The sequence below is a fragment of the Myxozyma melibiosi genome, assembly GCF_037950935.1.
Source record: "Myxozyma melibiosi strain Phaff 52-87 chromosome Unknown BZA70scaffold_2, whole genome shotgun sequence".
Lineage (NCBI taxonomy): Eukaryota > Fungi > Ascomycota > Lipomycetes > Lipomycetales > Lipomycetaceae > Myxozyma > Myxozyma melibiosi.
In genome coordinates this window covers 1105890-1123313 of record NW_027042916.1, presented here as the reverse complement: position 1 = coordinate 1123313, position 17424 = coordinate 1105890, and the positions used below count along the sequence as shown (strand labels likewise).

General features: G+C 53.9%; 6 protein-coding genes across 6 annotated transcripts; 4 read left to right on the top strand and 2 right to left on the bottom strand.

Annotated features, from left to right (window-relative positions):
• Nucleotides 1-24: 24 nt before the first annotated feature.
• BZA70DRAFT_275390 (putative AhpC/TSA family thioredoxin peroxidase) lies at nucleotides 25-1174 on the top strand. The gene is made up of 2 exons (XM_064912146.1): nucleotides 25-269; nucleotides 333-1174. Exons 1-2 carry the CDS (start codon nucleotides 102-104, stop codon nucleotides 1002-1004), a joined length of 840 nt encoding a protein of 279 aa, XP_064769974.1. The 5' UTR covers nucleotides 25-101; the 3' UTR covers nucleotides 1005-1174.
• Nucleotides 1175-1201: 27 nt separating this feature from the next.
• Nucleotides 1202-2004, bottom strand: BZA70DRAFT_275389 (uncharacterized protein). Its single transcript, XM_064912145.1, has one exon. The coding sequence runs from the start codon at nucleotides 1874-1876 to the stop codon at nucleotides 1586-1588; it is 291 nt and encodes a 96-aa protein (XP_064769973.1). The 5' UTR covers nucleotides 1877-2004; the 3' UTR covers nucleotides 1202-1585.
• A 3870-nt stretch (nucleotides 2005-5874) lies between these two features.
• On the bottom strand, nucleotides 5875-8100 carry BZA70DRAFT_118676 (P-loop containing nucleoside triphosphate hydrolase protein). Its single transcript, XM_064909485.1, has 2 exons — nucleotides 7793-8100; nucleotides 5875-7738 (listed from the first exon to the last, which is right to left on the bottom strand). Exons 1-2 carry the CDS (start codon nucleotides 7886-7888, stop codon nucleotides 5888-5890), a joined length of 1947 nt encoding a protein of 648 aa, XP_064769972.1. The 5' UTR covers nucleotides 7889-8100; the 3' UTR covers nucleotides 5875-5887.
• A 213-nt stretch (nucleotides 8101-8313) lies between these two features.
• Nucleotides 8314-9663, top strand: BZA70DRAFT_236236 (uncharacterized protein; the record flags this gene model as incomplete). The annotated part of the gene is made up of 3 exons (XM_064910372.1): nucleotides 8314-8813; nucleotides 8862-8966; nucleotides 9060-9663. 3 exons carry the CDS (start codon nucleotides 8314-8316, stop codon nucleotides 9661-9663), a joined length of 1209 nt encoding a protein of 402 aa, XP_064769971.1.
• Nucleotides 9664-10017: 354 nt separating this feature from the next.
• BZA70DRAFT_275374 (uncharacterized protein) lies at nucleotides 10018-12133 on the top strand. Its single transcript, XM_064912144.1, has 3 exons — nucleotides 10018-10198; nucleotides 10274-10326; nucleotides 10381-12133. Exons 1-3 carry the CDS (start codon nucleotides 10155-10157, stop codon nucleotides 11637-11639), a joined length of 1356 nt encoding a protein of 451 aa, XP_064769970.1. The 5' UTR covers nucleotides 10018-10154; the 3' UTR covers nucleotides 11640-12133.
• A 3351-nt stretch (nucleotides 12134-15484) lies between these two features.
• On the top strand, nucleotides 15485-17350 carry BZA70DRAFT_235815 (uncharacterized protein; the record flags this gene model as incomplete). The annotated part of the gene is made up of 4 exons (XM_064910352.1): nucleotides 15485-15649; nucleotides 15705-15962; nucleotides 16019-16705; nucleotides 16772-17350. The coding sequence occupies 4 exons, from the start codon at nucleotides 15485-15487 to the stop codon at nucleotides 17348-17350; spliced, it is 1689 nt and encodes a 562-aa protein (XP_064769969.1).
• Nucleotides 17351-17424: the final 74 nt, after the last annotated feature.

Sequence of the window (17424 nt, the reverse complement as noted above, 5' to 3'; positions counted from 1 at the left end):
CCACCGCTTCTCTCGATTCCGACTAGGTTGTTTGCAAAGTACAGAGAGCTCAATTGGTTGTCTAGTTTGCTTAATTTGAACAAAAAAAGAAGATAAGAATAATGTCTTCAGTTTTGAGAACTTCGCGCATTGTGGCGGCGAGAGTTGCTGCTGCTGGTGCTCCGCGCACTGCTGGTGTGTCTGCGTTCCGTGGGTCGTTTGCTGCTCGTAACGCTGCTGCTTCTGTTGCCGTTCGTGCGTTCAGCGTCTCGCGTGCTTCGTTTGAGAAGGTGAGTCCTTATGAATCGATAGAGATATTAATTGATGCAACAGCATGCTGACCACTTCCGCAGCCCGCTCTCCGCCTCGGCTCGCCCGCGCCCAACTTCCAGGCCGAGACCACCGACGGCCCTATCGATTTCCACGAGTTCATCGGCGACTCCTGGACCATTCTCTTCTCCCACCCCGCCGACTTCACGCCCGTGTGCACGACCGAGCTCGGAGCGTTCGCGCAGCTCAAGCCCGAGTTCGACAAGCGCAACTGCAAACTCCTCGGTCTTTCGGCCAACGGGCTCGAGAGCCACGGCGAGTGGATCAAGGATATCGAGGAAGTCGCTACGGGGGGAACCAAGTTCAATTTCCCAATCATCGCCGACCCCGAGCGCAAGATCGCGTACTTGTACGATATGGTCGATCACCAGGACCTGACCAACATCGACCAGAAGGGAGTCGCATTCACGATCCGCGCAGTCTTCATCATCGACCCGGCTAAGAAGATCAGACTGTCGATGCTCTACCCTGCCTCCACCGGCCGGAACACCGCCGAAGTGCTCCGCGTGCTCGATTCCTTGCAGACCGGCGACAAGGCCGGCGTTACTACCCCGATTAACTGGATCCCTGGTGAGGATGTTATCGTCCCGCCTTCGGTCTCGGATGCCGCTGCGAAGGAGAAGTTTGGCGAGTTCAAGGCCGTCAAGCCTTACCTCCGATACACAAAGTACCCCGAGGCTCTCCTCAAGAAGTAATCAGTAATCTCTTTGATGTAGTTATAGTGAAAAGAAAATCTTTTTCTGATAAATAACTCTCAACTCTCATAATTGAGATAGTAAGCCTTACCTCCGACGATACTCAAAGTACCCCATGACTCTCCTCAAAAAGGGATCAGTAATCTCTTGATGTAGTTATAGTGAAAAGAAAATCATTTTTGATAAATACTTCAGACTTGAGATAACAAGCCTTACATCCGATACACAAAGTACCCCGACTCTCTCCTCAAAAATCAATCAGTACTCTCCTTCGTTGTAGTTATATTGGAAAAGAGAGATGTAGTTATAATGGAAAAGGAAATCTTTATTTGATAAATAACTCCCAGACTTTGAGATAATAAAAACACCCTCATGCTAAAAACTAAATAGACAACTGTAAAAACACCAATGACATAGCAAAACGCTCTATGCATCAAACGCAACTAAAAAGCAAAAAAAAAAACATGTACCAAACAAATTAGAAAACAGCTACTACCGAGAAAACACAAGGACCTGCGCTGCATCTCCTCTTTCATTCATAATTTGTAAATAGAGACGCTTTGTCGAACCAGCCGACGAAGCTATTTGTTCTCCTTGCTGCTCTCGTACTCTTCAATCTCCTTCGCTTTCGCCGCGCGCACGACCTCAAACACCTTCAACATCTTCCGGCGCGCTCCCATAGCCGACACGCCGCGCGCGTCGAGGTCCTCGGCAGACAGACGCACGAGGTCTTGCCATTTCAAAGTTTTGAGGTTGTCGGTGTACTTGTGCAGCCGCAGCGAGCGCAGCCAAGCTGGGATGTCGTCGAGAAGCTCGTCGTCGGGAACGCTCGCGGCCGTCGACAGATACTCTTTGCTCGAGGGTGAGCCCATCGAGCTGCCGTCGCTCGTCGTTTGCTTTCCTGCAGTGGTCGACGCCGACGCGGACGAGGTCACGCTCGTGGCCGAAGGCGCAGGCGACGCTGAGGTTCTCTGTCGCTGCTGCTGCTGCTGCTGCTGCTGGTTCTTATTCTGAGTCTGGCTCTCATTCTGTTGTGGCTGCGGCTGCTGCTGCTGCTCGTTCGAGGTAGTGACAGGTGCAAAGCTCGTCATGCCGACAATAGGCGACGACATCGACGAGTTATACCAGTCCGAGAACGGCGACGGCGCAGCGGCGCTCGTAGCAGCTCCACCCGTCAATCCGAACCCGAACGGCGTCAAGCCCGGGAACGGCTGCTGCTGCTGCTGGGGGGTCGTGGCAGACGGCGAGGTGTGCTTCAAAGGAGTCTGCGGGGAGGCGAGCGGACGAGCAAGTGGGCTGCTGAATAAGGGCGTCGCGGTCTGCAAAAGAGAAGCGCTGGGCTCGGTCTTTTGCTGGTATGCTGCGCGTCGGTTGCGCATGGCGGCCGCACTCAAGGGCGAGGACATGTTGGCCGGCGAGGGCGACATGTAGGCTGCCTGCTGCTGCTGGCTCTGCTTGTATGCCGAGCTCGACATCTGAGGGACCGGCTTATCGCCGTAGAGCTGGGGTGAAGCAGCAAAGGGCGAGCCGACGCCGACAGAGACCGCGGACGGCGACATGAACTCGTCGGTGGTGTTGTTGCGGCGCTTGAACTTGCGCACGTCAGAGTCCAGCTGGATCCGGCTGTTGACGGTCGAGAGCGCAGCGAGCCGGAGCGCGGTCGCGTTGGCGACGATTTCGGCGTTAGCGAGCGAGGTCTGCATTTCCTGATAGTTTGCAAACGGCGAACCGCTCGACACCGGCGTGTTGATCATGCTTGCCCAGTTGTTTGCGACCGGCGACAAAAAGGAGAACTTGGACTGCTGCTGCTGCGACTGTGGCTGCTGGGGTTGATGGAGAGGGAAGGGGGTAGGAGCCGGAGAGTCGAGTTCGACCGAGGCAGGCCGGCTGGCTGATTTCTCCGATCCGATAGGCGAGATCGCACGGTTCTGATCATAGGAGAAAGCAGAGTCGTCGCCGCTCTCGACGAGATCGCAGTCGAGGTCGTCGTGAGCGACGGCCGAGGGGCGAAATTTGCTAGGGCTGCGGGAGGAGGAAGAGTCGCTGACGGTGGCGGCGCGCTTGCTGCGCTCCATCTGGCGCAGGACGGAGATGAAGAACTTGATCTGGACTTGGGAAGCGTGCTGCAGAAGAGCGTAGAGAGTGGCGGTGCGCTCGGGCTCGGTGAGCACGCATGAGAACCAGGTCTCGATCGAGTTCAGCTCGGACTTGAAGGCGACGGAGGAGGAAACACCGGCGGTTGCGGCGGCAGCACTGGCAGCGGCAGCAGAGGAAGAGGAGGAAGAGGAGGACGAGGTGGCGGAGCAGGAAGACGAGTTGGAGGAGGTAGAAGAGGAAGTGAGGGCCTCGAGAGAGCCCTCGTAGCTCTCGAGCTCAGAAAGCCATTGCTCGGCTAGTGACATGTGCTCGGGATCAGCCTGGCCGAGGCCGACGGCGGCAGCGGCCGCGGAGGTGAGGGTGGCGTCGTCGTCGTCGTCGTTGTCAAGATCAGCGTAGGGATCAAACTCGTCAGCGTGCAGGTGTCTGTGGGGGTAGGGCGAGTGGTGGTGCCTCCGGGGCGGGATGGGAGTAGCGGAAGCGGAGGCGGAGGGAAAGAGGTCGGAGGAGGATGATCGCGGAGCTCTGAGAGGGGAGCTGGAGGCGAAGGAGTGGTCGTGGACGGAGAGAGGGGAGGGGCGGGAGGAGAGGGGGAAGGGCAGCGGGCGGCGGTCGACGGAGGCCATTGTGATTTGGATTTGTTTACAGTGCGGAGAACAAGGTTTTGAAGCGAACAGCCGACGTTGATCTGCGAGAGAGGAGTTAGTGAGGTGAGGAGAGGAGAGGGTGGAGGAGAGGGAAGAGTGTGAAGTCTTTCTGCGTGGTCTGCTCAAGTCTGTTTGTGAGGGAGGGTTGGTGGTGAGGGAGGAGAGAGGAGAGGAGAGGAGCACGAGGGCAGAGCCGAGGTGGTGAGAGCAGTGTGAGAGGAGAGAGTAAGGTGGGGTAAAGGAGGGTCGGAGAGGGCGGAAGAGGGAGGAGAGGGGTGGAAAAGAGCGGGATGGTGAAGATGAGGGCAGAGAGAGCAGGACCGAGCAGAAAGAGAGGAGGAGGAGGGGAGGGAGGAGGAGGAGGAGGAGGTAGACGTACAGAGAGAAGAGGAGCAGATCGGCCGAACGGGAGTGAGAGGAGGGAGAGAGCAGGTAGCTGCTGCGAGGAGGAGATGAGGGAGTAGATGTAGATGTAGATGTAGATGTAGATGAAGAAGAAGAAGAAGAAGAAGAAGAAGAACAAGAAGAAGAACAACTAGAAGAAGAACAAAGAGAAGAAGAACAGAAGACAAATCGAGGAAGCAGAAAAAACCTGAAAGTGGGATTGCCCGCTTTAATGAGTAAACACGCCGACGTCTGCCCCGGTCGACCTTGTGACTTCTTCTGGGTCCCTCGTCACCCCTAACGCCGACGCTGTCTGCCCGTGCTCGCATCCCCGCGACTGCGCTCTGCGTCGGATCACTGCCTCGAGGCATCCTCCGAGCCCGTCCGCCGGCTCATCTCTGGTGTGAAGTTGTTTCTGTTGAAACCAGAGCTGTTTCTTCACGCAAAGACAGGATCAGAGCCGCCGTCGCAGCAGTCGGTGAAGACAGACGACTCTGGAGCCGACTCGGGCTCGCAGCTCGGAGCCTTCGCGGGGCCGGCTTTGGGACGGGAGCTCGTCGGGAAGATGCCTGTCACGAGGCCCTCGGCAGTGTCAGCGTCTTAGGAATTGGCTCAATGCGACTTGCTGTTGAGAGGTTGTTGATGCTGGTTGTTCTTTGTGTTTGTTTTATGAATGCGGAGAAGCAGACGGGAGGTTTTGTATTTGTAATGGGTTCTTCTTTCTTTACTCTCTCGTCTCTTGTCTGGAGACCTGCTGCTCTCTGCTCTACTCTCCTGCGAGTATCGCCGACAGGGCTCCGGGTGCGCCCCGCGATGCCCGTCGTCCGCCACGAGCGATGGCCGATGGGTTTGGCTGAGCAGCGCGAGCGTATTCGTCTTCACGGCGGCGACCTGCCAGCGCCAGCGCCGTAGCGGCTGTCTCGTCTCCGCTGATGCCGGAGCTCGTCGGTCAGGCGAGAATTAGAGATGCTGATCCGCTGCTTCCACCGGATCACCTGTCTGTGTTCATGTCGATATATATCATGTCATGATCATTTCTTATTTCTTATGATCGATAGAATAGTTATATAGAAATTATTGACTGAAATATATACACATCATACACAGCATGTTCAACACACACACACACACACGCACACAGACTATAGAGAACAGCAAGATGGGGTACCGGCCCGTGAACGGAACCACGGGCCCGGCATGTCGGAAGTCTGCCGGAGTAATTACATAATGTCAAACACGCAGATTACATCAGCACAATTACTGTAAGGTTTCATACAACCTTCTCCACACTCTCACGTGAGAACCGAGAGGTGCTCGTGAAGGCTCTGCTCTGCTGCTCTCTCTGCTTCGAGTCCGCTACGAGACTACTTCAGGTCTACTTCCTGCTACTTCGTACTTCCTGCTACTTCTGCTACTGCACGTCTGCACTCGTCCACCAGGTAACGGCAGAGACCCAACCAGACAAGCCACGATACAGTCAATGTACTCCGCTGAATGGGGCTGTTTCCTGTTTCACTTTCCCTCTTTAACTCACCACTCGCTAGCTTACTTCCTCGTCTCCACCATCGCCTTCCACTCCTCATCGCAGTCCCACTCGCGCTTTAGTGGGACCGCCCCGCTCTTGCCGTACGCCTGCATCTCGGTGCTTGTCTTCTCCTGCAATCCTTGTCTTCATTTTATCTATTATACTCTATCCCACTCATCTCCTACTCTAATCAGCGGGTTATGAGCCCTCTCTCTCCCTCCCTCCCTCTCTCACTGGATATTCTTTCGCGTCCCCACCTTCACCTGCGCCGCCTCGTGCCGTCGCAGCTCGTCCGGCACCTTGCTCAGCGGACTCTTGCTTAGCATCTGCCTTAAATCGTAAAACGTGTCCTGGTCCTCGTTCGACAGAAACGTAATCGCCACGCCCGACTTGCCCGCCCGGCCTGTGCGCCCGATGCGATGCGTGTACGCCTCAATGTTCTTCGCCATATTGTAGTTCAGCACCAGACTCACGTCCGGCACGTCGATTCCTCGCCCCGCCACGTCCGTCGCCACCAGCGCCTCCGCCTGCCCATCGCGCAGCGCGGCCAGCGCCGCCTCGCGCTGCTCCTGCGACTTGCTCCCGTGCAGCGTCACCGCCCGCCACCCCAGCCCCGTTAACTGCCGCGCAACCGCCTCGCAGTCCCGCTTCAGGTTCACAAACACAATAATCGGTGGCGCATACCCTCCCGACTCCACAATCTCCGCCATGCGCCGCCGCCTGCGCTCCTCTGATCCCACAAACTCAACCCGCTGCTCCACCGTCGCCACCGCCTGGCCCGCATTCCCTATAATCACCGTCGCCGGCCGCCGCAAATACTGTCGCGCTATGCGCTCAATCGCCGCCGGCATCGTCGCCGTGTACATCATCGTCTGCCGGTACCGGTCCTTCCCTCCCAAAAACTTTGACATCTTTTGCGTGTTCTCCGCGTCCTCGCTGTCCGGCTTCACGTTCGTCACCGGCAGCGACTCCAGAATCTTATTCACCTGCTCCTCAAACCCTAGATCAACCATCCTATCCGCCTCGTCCATAATCACGTAGCAGCACTGACTCAGCACCAGCACCCGCCGCTCAAGACAGTCCACCAGCCGGCCGGGGGTCGCAATCACAATCTCGGCTCCTTCCTGCATGTTTAGCGACTGCTCCGCGTGCGTGTGCCCGCCCACAATCGACACGCACCGAAACCCGAGCGGCTCGCAAAACTTGCGCGTCTCCCGCTCAATCTGCTGCGCCAGCTCGCGCGTCGGCGCCAGCACAATCGCATACGGCCCGTCCGCCTTCGTCACCTCGTCCAGCGTCGGCAGCTCGATGATGTACGCCAGCAGCGGCAGCACAAAACTCGCGGTCTTGCCACTTCCTGTTTCTGCCACGCCAATCAAATCGCGGCACGAGAGCGCAATCGGGATCGCGGCGCGCTGAATCGCGGATGGCTCGTCGTAGCCTACTTGCTCGACCACGCGTAGCAGCGGCGTCGGCAAACCAGACTCGGCCCACGACCGCATCGGGTTCGGCAGCGAGCCGCCTTTGGTTGAGATATTGAAATCTTCTTTGAAAATTCGCCAGTCGCGCTCTTTCATCTTCGACAGTGGCTTCTCGGACCAGTGCAGGTCGTCGTAGTCGGCATCCTTACTCTTGCGCGTCAACTCGCGAAGCTCCGCCTCCCGTCTCGCATACTCATCTTTCGTCAACCGCTTCTGCTGATCTGAAGCAGCAGCAGAAGAGACAGCCTTGGCAGCAGCAAACACGGGATCCCGATCCGCTGCTGATGTGTCGTCGGCCGCGTTCCAGTCAAACGTAAACCGGCGGTCTGATTTCGTCGCGCGCTTCTTAGGCCGGCGCACTTTACTCTCCTGGATTCCCATGTATCTCTCACGTAGGAGTTTAGCTTCTGGATCTAGTTCTGCGTCTGCATCCGTGTCTTTTCGCTTGCCCAGTGCAGAGCTGCTGTTGCTATGTCCGTTGCTGGGGGTTGTTGAAGCTGCTGTTGTTGTTGATGTACTCTTGCTTTTAGTTGCTGCCAACTCCTGCTCCATCTTCTCCTTCGCCAACCGCTCGCGTTCTTTTTTCGACAAAAATCGTGGCTATAAAATGTCAGCTCTGCAGAACTACCAAAGAAAAAAAAGAGAGACGCTGACCTTCTGCATCGCTGCTTGCTCTGCTTGCTTTGCCTTTTCAATCTCGGCCAGCGAGAGTGGCACTCTCCGCGTCGCGCCGTTGAGATTCGACGACATCTGTTTCTGTAAATATGACCGCTGGAGAGAGAGAGTTGAGTTTATCTTAAAAAGAAGAAGCTGGATCAAGTTTGAATATTCGAAAATCAAGAGACGCGCGAACGTGGGATGGGATAATTTGAGATCACGTGATGTTCATTCAGAAGAAAAGAAAAAAGCGAATCGTCGTTGTGGAATTGCTGCGGATGTTATTCTAGTTTTACGTCGGTTGGAGGAAACATTCATTCTTTCTTTGTGGCTTTCTTTTTGTTGATCTGTTGAATTTTTAAACAGAAGAGGACTGTGTCTGTTAATCGGATTGAGTTGAGGGATTGTTGATATTTGGATATATCTTCGAGTGCGGACTGAGAAGACAATCGGGTTGATTCTCATCATTAAAGAGAGACATTACAGCATCTGGCATTGAAATAGTAACTACGAGCACCATGCAGCATCAGCACCAGCACCAGCACCAGCAAAGCAGCGACACGCAGAGCACGATTCAAATCCTGCAGACATTTCTCTACAGCCGGCTCGATCAGCAACACAAACTGCTGAGTCTGTCAGGGATGTACTCTGATCCGTATCTGCTGCAGAACGGGCTGCTCGCGAACGACAACCTGCGAGCAAAGATGTTTACGGCGCTGATGAAGATCGCGGCGAATTCGGAAATGAAGGACGTCGAGAGCGTGGATCTGTCGCGCAACAGCCTGCGCGAGCTCACGCCCGTGACCACGCTCGCGCAGACGTACCCCCGGCTCAAGAACCTGTCGCTGGCCGAGAACGCGATCGACCAATGGCGGCATCTGGATATTTGGCGGCAAAAATTTCGCGAGCTGAACGAGCTCGTGCTGCTGGGGAACCCGATCACGAGTCTGCCAAACTACCGCGCTGAAGTGATTAGACGGTTCCCGTCGCTGAAGATGCTCGACGGCGAGACCGTCGGGTCGATGGATATCCCAGATATCCGCGGGCGCGGTGGTGCGAACGCAAGTCCGAATCCGTTCCAGGCGAATATCACAAAGCTGCCTATTGCGACGCGGCCGGGGTTTTTCGAAAACGAGCAGATCCAGAGCATTACCATGGACTTCCTCGGAAAGTGGGTTTATCTTTTCTTTTTTCTCTCTATTATTAGCTTATTTGCTGCTAGTCAGGTTATTTGCTGCTAATCAAAACTCGGGGTGTAATTTAGATTTCTGCAGGTATATGATAGCGACCGGACGCAGCTGCTACCGCTGTACGACAGCATGTCGATGTTTTCGATATCGCTCAACACGGGCGTGCCGCGGGAGATGGGGGTGGCGGCCGGCGGGAAGGGTGGCGGGCACTACAACACATTTCAAGGCTCGAGCCAGAACTGGAGCTCGTACATCCCGCTGTCGCGTAACCTGGTGCGGATCCACGTGAGCCAGCGGCGGGAGGCGCGGCTGGCGGTTGGGCAGGAGCAGATCATGGGCCTGCTGCGGAGCTTGCCGGCGACGCGGCATGACCTGTCGTCGCCGGAGAAGTTCTCGATAGACGCGTGGACTATGCGCGGGTTGCGGACGGCGGAGGATGCCGGGATCATGCTGATTGTGCACGGGGAGTTTGAGGAGCCGAGCCCGCAGCAGACGCAGCCAAACCGGGCGCCGCGACAGGGGCAGCAGCAGCAGCAGCAGCAGCAAGGGCTGAAGCGGAGTTTTGACAGGGCGATGACGCTGCTGCCGGTTGCAGCTACGGGGGAGATCTTGGTTGTGTCGGACACGCTGACGGTGCGGTCGTGGGCCGGGTCGCGGGCATGGGGCGGGAGCGCGTGAGAAGCAGAAGCCGGAAAAGGAAGGAGGCCAGGCCAGTGTAGGATAGGATAGATTAACGATAGAAGCGGCGGTCAGCCCACAGATGCAGAATGGAGACAATCAGCAATCAGGTCAATCAATTGGGGCGAGGAAGAGCGATAAACAAACAAACGAGGTAACGGACGTGTTACTTCCCAAACCGACGCGGCTCAGCTGGGCGAGGGAGTACGCGGGCCGTGGCTGGTGAATTAATCTAATCTGCATCTGAGTGTGGCTGGTGGAGGGGCTTTGACCCCGATCAAATAGATTGGTTAATTTAAATAAATAGATTGCATAGTTATTATTATTATAACTACTTCTCTCCTCCTCTTCCTCCTCTTCCTCTCTTCTCTTCCCAGTGTTGCCTGCTGCCTGCCTGTTGTCCGTTGCTGTTTACTGCCGCCTGGTGCTGCTATCGTCGTTCTTTCATTCGTTCTCTTATATCTAATCGCTCGTTCACTCTCTCATCCGCCATGGACATCTTTCCCACCGACTGCGACTTCTCGCCTTTCTCCCCGTATGCGCACCTGTCTAGCTCTGCTCTATCTAGCTCCTTCTACCTCTTTCCATCTACCTCGCTCACACTCTCCAGACACCTCCTCCTCCTCCACTCGACCACAACCCCCCAGGACTGCGCCTGTCCAGGTACTTCTTTGATCCACTCCTCCATCTCTTCAACTCCCATCTAACTCCCCCCAGACCTCCACTCCTCCCCCCAGCTCTTCTCCTACTGCGACCCAAAGTCCGTCGAGGTCCCCGCCTACCCTCACTCCCTCCTCGCTCCCACATACTTCCTCGATCCCCACCTCGCGCCCCATCCCCCGCCTCCTCCTCCTCCTCCCCCCATCGACACCGTCTTCGTCAAGCACGATCACCTCCCCGCCGACAACCGCTCCGCCAGCCTCATTTACAAGCGTGGACCCGCTCTCGTCCACCCCGCCTCTTTCTCCTCCTCCTCCGTCTCCAGCGACACCCTAGACTCAGACGACGAAGACACTCCCACCTCTGCATCATACCGTCAGCCTCCTCATGTCCACCAAAACCATCTCCACCATCCCCAGCAGCAGCGCAGTGATCTGCTCCACAGCTGCCCCACTCCCTCGCCAATGTCGCCCTCTGCCTTTGAAATGGACTACTCGATCTCGTCCATCTCCTCCTCGTCGTCCGCCGACTCGTTCGACTCGTTCGCGGCCTCTGCGTCCTCTCCGCTCTCGAGCTTCTCCCTCTCCTTCCCCGCCCCATACGAGTACATAGGCTCGACCTGCTCCTCTCCCGATCTCTCCTCGTCCTCTCCCTCTTCCTTCGCAGCCGCCGCGCATGGATCAATCTCAATGGCCGCCTCGATCTCGGCGCCGCCTCTTGCTCCCCAGCTGTCAAAAGCCGCGACCTTCACCTGTTCGAGCTCGGCTATCTCAGCCGCAGCAACGACAGCCGCAGCCACGCCGATGGCCAACTCGACCAGCTGTGGCTATCCGTCGCCCTCGAAGCCGCTTCCGCGCGCACCAACATATGTGCAGCGACGGGGACGCAAGCCGAGTCTGGTCGAGGACCCGACCAAGGCGTTTGTGTGCGCGCACTGCAACCGCCGCTTCCGGCGCCACGAGCATCTCAAGCGACACTTCCGCAGCCTGCACACGCGCGAGAAGCCGTTCAGATGCGACAAGTGCTCAAAGAGCTTCTCGCGCTCCGACAACCTGACGCAGCATATCCGCACGCACGTGCGCGGGGGACGCATTTATGTCGGCAGCAATGACGATGACTGCGACGATGGCGGAGACGAGACTGACTGCAACCCGCTCGAGGACGGCGGGTCTGACGATGGATCGTCGGACGAGGTCGAGGTCGAGCAGTCGTCGTCGTCGACCGGGCGTCGAGGCTCGGCAAGACGATCAGCAAGTACAGGCGTCAGCAAGCGCACGCAGGCTGGTCGCCGTACGTCAAAACGGCTAGCCAAGTAAGCTAGCGGATCTCCACTCATTTTTTTCTCTATTTTTTTTTTATTTTTATTTTAATTTTTGCACAGGGTATCGATGCCGATATCCGCGAGATTAACCAGTGAAGAGACTCGCAGCCGATCGTTTTAATGTATAAAGTATTTGCTTTTGACAATTTGTTCTTCGACCAGACTGACTTTTTCACCACATTTCCTTTTTCTTTCTTTTATTTATATATATTGGGTTATTTTTGTTATCAGTGTCTAAAATGCGAAAACAAGCGAGCATTCGAATAAGTCAGTCGTTCACTTAGAAGAGAGAAGAGAAGGAAGGAAAAGCAGAGAGAGGAGAGAAAAGAAGAGGTCGAGGATTGGTTTGTGCGGAGTATCACGGCGCAGAGGCGAGAGGATAGTTTTTCTGATTTTTTACTTTAGATTTATTGGTATTGATTTTGTGTGTATTTTTTGAATTTATGTTAGTTGCTTAGAGTAACAATAAGAAATGAGCAGATAGAAGTATCAGTGAAGTAATCGGTATTTATCACTATACTATAGGTATAGTGATCACTATAATATAGCGACTCCAGTGAGCAGCACTCAATCTTGCATAGAGAGTTTACGCACAAACCACCTGCCACCCAGACCTGACAGACATCTGGATCCTGTTCCGGTCATCGATCTGTCGTGTCTCAGGCACAGGAACCAAATAGTCAAATTCAAGCGATTACTCTCGGCTTGCTCTTGTCCCTAATCCGAGCGAATCCGATGTCCTCCATCTGCTGTACTGCCGGCGGACTACACCGACCGATTCTGTCTGATTCTGTTCTTCTTGTCTATTGAAGCGGTGCACTGCAACAGATCATCGAGGCCGCTTACTCTTGCTCGTTCTCATCCACCGGCTCAGCCATCCTTTACTCCTTCCGGACTCACTTTCGCACGCGCCGCCGTCTGGATTCGTGCACCTGCCAGCCGAATTCGGTCACTTGGCTTAATTTGCCGCAATATGCTCCAAATTGAGCACCTCATCCTGGTTGCAGATTGGGTAAATCTTGCCATCGTCAACACACCATCCCTGTCGTTTTTTTCATTTCTATCTCTCTCTCTTTCTCTCTCTCTCTCTCATTCTGTTCCCTTCTGTTCTGTTTCCGCATACCCACCATACTACATACTACTTACTGCATACTGCCCTCTGGTACTCCTCCTCGGCTGCTGGCCCTGCGTATACTTTCCATATCACCTCATCCTGCCTCTCTTATTCTTGCTCCTGCGCTCGGGTAGCAGCTAGTGGTAGCTGCTTGCAACCCGCACCTCTTCTCTCTCAATAGTGTTTCTTCAAAGTACATCAAGAGCTTGTCAGACATTACTCTGCTCATTCTGACTTTCGCATCTTGCTTAATCCGGCTTGCCATGTACCGTCAATGCACCGGCTCTGCGAAAAAATTTCTCTGATCGAAGATCATCAGACAGAGCCTTGTCCGTGCGCAAGGCGGCAGATGCCGTTTTAGACAAACGCAGGTTCTCGGCCTTGTCTTTGCGCGAGATGCAGATTGCTGGCATTCGACCGACCTCACTATTATCGCAGAGATGTCGCACAGATGAAGACGAGCGACGGATGAGCGGTTCCGATTTTCTGGAGTTTGTGCGTTTAGCCCGGGACGGTTTTCCGAGTGACAAATTGGGAACACTCAGGCAATCTATCAGTCAATCAATCAATCAAACGTGCGTGCGTGCGCGTGCGCGCGGGGGATCTTTGAACCTCTTTCTTTCTCTATCAAAATTAGAGGGTGTTTCGATGATGGCTTTTGATTAGCCGTCTTGTATACGATGTGTGGGATATGAGCGAAACAAAAATAGATCAACACCGCGAGGAAGAGGTTGCAGGAGCAGCAACTTCTGCTGCTCCAGACCGAGGCGTTTGATGCGGGTAATATCGGGTCGCTGCTGTATTATTATCTTGGCTGAGTCAAGTCGTGATGCCGAAAGTGCTCGACTCTGCATCTCTCTCATCTCTCCTTTACTGACTTGTCTCAGTTCTCGCGATGGGCGCTTGCGGTGAAGACGAATACGGGGATGGGTAGGAATTTGGTGGGGAGATTCTGTTGGGAGTGGTTACCTCGCTCGCGCGGACACAGAAGAGTTTAGTAACAGAGATCGCTTGCTCTCGCCCAAGTAGTTTCCGTCTCTTGTACAGAGACCGCGATAGACCAGCGGATAACGTATTCCGAGCGCGAGCGCACACACTAGAGAGAACCCGAGTAACCACCAGCCTGTTCTTCATATTCGTAGGCCAGCGAAAGAAAAGAGAGAGGCTGTCGTTCTCGCCTACATGTGCCGAAGTGGGCAGACAGAGCCTCTCGCATTTCGGTCTACAGGGTCCATTTTTCCTGGCCATCTCGGCAGAATGCGCCCGATGAGCTGTGCCTCGTAAGCGGAATTCAATCCTTCCATGGCGGACTCTGCGGGGGCAGGTACTTCCACGAAAGTAAAAAGAGAGAGATATGCTTCTGCTGGCTCTTGCTGCTTGGTGGGTGCGGAACATGGCTGGTTTGTTCCTGCGGTGGACTTCTGGATTTAGATATCGGATTCTAGAGGAGACTGGGAACAGAGCGCGATCGCAGACAGAGCGACCAGCCTGAAACCAAAGATCTTGGCTCTTTTGTCTTGCTTCTATCCATAACAACTACGCTAAGAAAGAATCGGAAATCAATCATTCTTGATATAATATAAATGCAGAGTGCAAGTAGCAGATCAGTCTCTGAGCAGCTGCTGTTTTCTAGTAGATCGAGTAATACAGGATATTTGCATTCTGTTCAGAATAAGATCTATGCTCTGTCTTTATCTCTTTCGTCATTGTCTCGAGGTTCGTCGCAGCCAATTGTCTCGAGTCAGACACAGAACGACGAACCTGCTCCTTGAAAGTAACGAAAAGAGAATAAACTTGGCTTTCGCAAGTAAATAACCGCATATGCTTAATAACAAGCAAACCAGCCAGACCTCTCGCCCGTCCTCGACTTTGAGTCAGTAGTTACCACCTCCTCCCGCTCATTAAATACCAGTAACAGAACATGCCGCTGCTGCTTCTGGGCGCGCTTTGTTGTTATAAACCTGCGGGAACTTGCTCGAGGCCTAAATCTGGCATGTGAAAAGCACATGATTCAAGTCACGTGAATATATCACGTGGATAATGTCACGTGGACAGTCATTATTTTTTCTTTTTTTTTCTTTGCGCAGGTTTGCGAGAGTGGTGAGAGCTGATCGCAACTTCTGCCTCGAAGAAAGCACATGTTTCCTGCATTGCGACGAGTGTGGCCAGGTCAACTGCAACTGCTCTCTCGCCGATCGTTCAGTGCCGCTTACGTTCTGCAAGCTAGCGAAGCATCGAAAAAGCCAGGCAGCAAAGGTAGCAGCAATAAGGCCTACAGCGCGTCCAAGGACAAGCCTTTCAAAAAGCCTTTCAAAAAGCCTTTCGAAAAGCCTTTCAGAAAGCCTTTCAACAAGGACAAGTCTTACGACAGGGGCGACAAGAAGCCTTTCAAGTCTAACGACAAGCCCGACAAGATCAAGTTTAAAGACAGGCCCGACAAGAGGTCTCTCAAGTCTAAGCTCAAGAGCAAGCGCGGCAGGGAGAATTTCAAGTCTAACGACCGGAGCGACAAGAAACCTATCAAGTCTGACGACAAGCGCGGCAAGAAGCCTTACAACGGCAAGACTAGCGAGGAGTTTTTCGGGCGTCCCTCTCAGAAAAAAGGAAAAGACTCTTATTCCAAGCCTTGGGTCAGGGATAGAGCTGCTTGGTACAAGAAAGGAGGTGTTTGGGTTAGGAAAAGCGGTGTTCCTTCATCTCTTTGGTCCAGAGATTTCATCCAAGCAATGTCAATTCAGGTGGAGGGTTTCGACGAGCCTCTGCAGTTGACGAAGCAAGAGACGAAGATCCAGGACTTGCTGGTGAGGGCGTGCCGGGACATTGATATTTCGCAGAAGGATAGGGAGTCGAATCTTGTCTTGCGGTTTACCGGCGGCTGGGTCCGAGATAAGGTATGGAAGACCTCTTCACCGCAGTATTTAGATGGATCAGCTAACAATTTCAAAGATCCTCGGACTCAAAAACCAAGATATCGACGTCGCAATCAACCGGTTGACAGGCTACGAATTTGCCGAAATGCTGCAGCATTTTGTGATAAAAAGGCGACAGTATAAGGCTGCGATGTCTGGGATTATCAAAATCAAAATGAATCCGGATAAGTCCAAGCATCTCGAAACCACGACTACGAAGCTTTTCGGCCAAGAAATCGATCTCGTGAATCTGAGAAGCGAGGAGTATACTAAAGCTAGCCGGATTCCGGTCATGGTAAGAGCACACTTTGTGTTTCATTTCTTTGGTGGGCTTATTGACCTTTTCTCTAGCGATTCGGAACCGCGGAGGAGGACGCCTTCCGCCGCGACGCAACTATCAACGCGCTGTTTTTCAATCTTATGAGCCAGAAAGTCGAAGATCTGACCGGCAAGGGCCTCGAGGATCTGCGCAACAAGATCATAAGGACTCCGCTTGAGCCGCACAAGACGTTTATGGATGATCCGCTGCGCGTCGTGCGACTGGTCCGGTTCGCGACTAAACTTGATTTTACAATCGAGCCAGAGACCGAAGCGGCGATGCGATCGCCGGAGATCCACACGGCGCTGCGAGATAAGATTAGTCGTGAGCGGATCGGACTTGAGCTCATGAAGATGCTCCAAGGTCCTCATCCGGAGCGCGGAATCTTGATGCTTGAATCTCTGGGAGTCTCAAATGCCATTTTTGAGCCGATGATTGGCGTGGCATCCAAAACCCTGCCGACGGAGATCAAGCCGTTTATTGAAGTGATGAACGACCTGCTGAGCCGGGATGCGGTGCCGGTTCTGGGACCGCGGTTTAATCTTAAACATCTCCCGATGATATCGCTCTATTTCTACGCCGCTGTGCGTCAGTGGGGAGCCACGCTGTCGGGGCTGAAGGAGACTAAGACGGTGGTGTTTTATATCATTCGCGATTCGGTGAAACTGCCTGCGTTGTTTGCTAATGAAGTTGCCTCGATTGCTATCCACGCCGATAGGGTTGCGGCTATAGCGACGAAGCAGGATTATAGCCGCAGAGAAGTTGGTATGTAGCTTTTTTTGTAGAGTTTTGATTGTATGATGAGACTAATATGTGTAATTTTAGGATTCCTTGTTCGCGATTGTGGTGAGAACTGGAGAATCGATTTCTTTGGCTCGCTGGTACATGAGATTGTCAAGCTTCGCAGCGCAGCACCCGAGGATCCGGAAGAAGCCGAGAGGCTCGAACAAGCTTTAATCCAGCAGTACTTGGACCTCGCGTGGTTTATCGAGTCCGAAAACTTGGCGGAGTCGTGGCGTATGCCTATGCTTTTTGACGGCAACCGGGTTATGACTCTGCTGGAGACGCAATCGGGACCGTTTATGAAGGGCGTGTTGAATGAGATGATGGGGTGGCAGTTTGAGAATCCGAAGGGGACGGTCGCGCAGTGCGAGAAGTATTTGTTGTCGATTAAAGACAAATTTCTTCCGAAGCCGCTAGACTATGATGAGCTTGACGAGCCTGCTGAGGTTGATAAGCCTGCTGAGCCTGCTGAGATTGATATGCTTGATGAGCCTGCTGAGCTTGATGAGCCTGCTGAGCTTGATGAGTCTAATAAGCTTGATGAGCCTGAGAAGCCTAATGAGCCTGATAATTCTCGCTGAACTCTTCGCTGAAATGGTATTTTGTAAATAAAATGTAGCGAGAAAATGAATAGATTGATAATGTATAACTGAGA